The sequence below is a fragment of the Lathyrus oleraceus genome, chromosome 4 (genome assembly GCF_024323335.1).
Source record: "Lathyrus oleraceus cultivar Zhongwan6 chromosome 4, CAAS_Psat_ZW6_1.0, whole genome shotgun sequence".
NCBI lineage: Eukaryota > Viridiplantae > Streptophyta > Magnoliopsida > Fabales > Fabaceae > Lathyrus > Lathyrus oleraceus.
The window spans coordinates 116,624,071-116,626,766 of NC_066582.1; the positions used below are offsets into that span (position 1 = coordinate 116,624,071).

Here is a 2,696-nt window from a genome sequence, read left to right on the forward strand (position 1 = left end):
GTCAAACATGGAAGGCACATGCAACAACCGGGAAGCATGCGAGACCTCAGTCAATCACAAAGCATGTGATCCCAAGCTTCGACTTATCTCCAACCGTCAAATCAAATCGAACAATGTGCTGGGTTAAGCGGAAGCAATTTTAACAGCTCACCCTATATAAGCTTTGCATGCTCTAGTTTCAAGTATCTTTTCACTCTTGCTCTAAACTATTTTTTGAATATTTCAGAATGTTTGAGTGACAACCTTACAAGTCCATTCCACTCCGTCGCACCGAAAGCACTCACCACTACACTAGAAGATCTCATTTCTATATCTTTTCTATTATAGTTCCATTAGAGAACACCGTGATACTGACTATTGAGTAAATTTATTAAAATTTAAGTGTATATCGGTAAGAAGACTCAATTCAATAAAAAAAAAACTTAATTAGTTTCAAACAATTTATGGAGTTAAAAGTGTCATGCACAATATTTTTACATCTTTTACATAATGGCTTGGATGAAACATGTGTATGATATTTTCAGAAAATACTTGGCCACAATTTTACAACAGCTGAGCAGATATAAGTCTATTATGGAGACCTAACTTTAATTAAGACTAGGTAAGTATGCCTTACTTCCCAAGCACCAAGCCCCACAAGGCTTTTATATAACTTTATTAAGGTTCCTATATATCATATTTCTCAATCAGAAACTTCTCATGCATCTTAAATTTTTTTATTGAAAAATAACATGCAAGTTTTCCACCGACAGCTGGGCAACCAAATTTTGCTTAATGCTTGCCCATCATCAAAGTAAGCAATTATTCTCCCTTCATTCCTTGCAATGCTATATAAACCACTTTTTCTTCCCCATTTGCATAACTCAACTTCACTCACTTTTCATCTATATATGTACCATTTTGGCTCAACTAAGTAACCAATAATGTGAAATGAATCATGGAATATCAAAGATCCTTCAGCAATGACTCTAATAACCTACAAAAAGAGTCACCTAACACATGCATTCTTTCTTCACAACACAGTCTCGCATCACTTCCTTCCCTCAACTCAAACTCAAACTCACAACTTCAAGATTCTTCCTTCACATGCATCACAACTCTGAAGCTCCACACTTGCATATCCTCTTTAGCCCTTGGAGGAAAATTCCTCTACACTGGTTCATCCAACAAAGAAATCACATCATGGAATAGTACACATTTTCATTCCCACCCTCAACAGTCAATTAACACAATAATTTCTGGAAACGGTGCTGTGAAATCAATAGTAATCCATTCCGACAAGCTTTTCACAGCTCATCAAGATAACAAAATCCGCATTTGGAAAATCACAATCACTCACGACGAACCTCAACAACAACAAAAGTTCACCCAACTAGCCACGCTCCCGACATTCACTGACCGTTTCACAACAATCTTGATCCCCAAAAACCATGTTAAGATTCGAAGGCACAAAAAGTGCACATGGATTCACCATGTTGACACAGTCTCTTCCCTTGCCTTATCCAAAGACGGAACCTTGTTGTACTCCGTTTCATGGGACAGAACAATCAAGGTTTGGAAAACCAAAGACTTCACATGTTTGGAATCAGTGCAAACTGCACACGACGATGCAATAAACGCAATCACAGTTTCTGATGATGGATATGTTTACACTGGATCAGCAGATAAAAAAATTAAGGTATGGAAGAAAGAAAAAGGCGATAAGAACCACCTGTTGGTAGATACACTGGAAAAACACAGGTCTGGTATTAATGCATTGGCCCTTAACAGTGATGGTTCGGTTTTGTATTCTGGTGCATGTGATAGATCAATATTGGTATCTGAGAGAGGTGGAAATGGTAATTTGGTTGTGAAGGGTGCGCTTCGTGGTCACACAAAGTCTATATTGTGTTTGGCAGTAGTTTCTGATTTGGTGTGCAGTGGTTCTGAGGATAAGACAATACGAATTTGGAGAAGCAATAGTACTAATAATGTTGATAGAGAGTATTGTTGTTTGGGTGTTTTAGAAGGACATAAAGGTCCAATTAAGTGCCTAACTGCAGTGCTTGATCATTTTGATGAACAATCATCGGATGCGACTTTTCTTATATATAGTGGCAGTTTGGACTGTGATATTAAGGTTTGGAAGATGTTACTTCCTCTTCAATGAAATGTATATATATCTAATTATACTACTTTTATTTTTCTACTTTACCCTGTGAGCTATCTCTTTTAGATGTTTTGTATTCATCTGTATTAGCATGCATCAATAATTTAGGATATAGTTTTAAATTGTGGTCAACAAATGCAATTACGGTCGTAATATTGTTGATTCTAGTAGTCTTAGCAATCGTATCCGATTGCAATTGTATTTTGATTTAAAAATCACATGTCCGGCCACATTAGAAACCCCACGAGTCAATTCCGTCTTATTCTCTTCTAGTATTTTCATCAAAACACATAATTTCAGAAACCAAACTCAATTTACTTTAGATGTAATCAAAAATCTTTATATTAAAGTTTTCAACGTTGTGTTTAGAACGCCGCTCAATCAAAATTCACGCCGCAACAATCGCAATACATATCGCAGCAACCATAATTGCAACACCCACAACCACAACCGCGACTGCAATTTAAAATCATGCTTTAGGCAAGGATTATCAGGAAAGTTGACTTTATACATTTCTCTATTGTAGTAGTGTCGGTAGATATTGGTA

General features: G+C 36.6%; 1 protein-coding gene across 1 annotated transcript; it reads left to right on the forward strand.

The window, feature by feature from the left end:
* Positions 1 to 705: 705 nt before the first annotated feature.
* LOC127073880 (protein JINGUBANG) lies at positions 706 to 2,188 on the forward strand. Its single transcript, XM_051015129.1, has one exon. It carries the CDS (start codon positions 938 to 940, stop codon positions 2,147 to 2,149), a length of 1,212 nt encoding a protein of 403 aa, XP_050871086.1. The 5' UTR covers positions 706 to 937; the 3' UTR covers positions 2,150 to 2,188.
* Positions 2,189 to 2,696: the final 508 nt, after the last annotated feature.

What these genes read in the sequence shown, in the direction of transcription:
- LOC127073880 (XM_051015129.1), top strand. Translation starts at nt 938, where the DNA reads ATGGAATATCAAAGATCCTTCAGCAATGACTCTAATAACCTACAAAAA.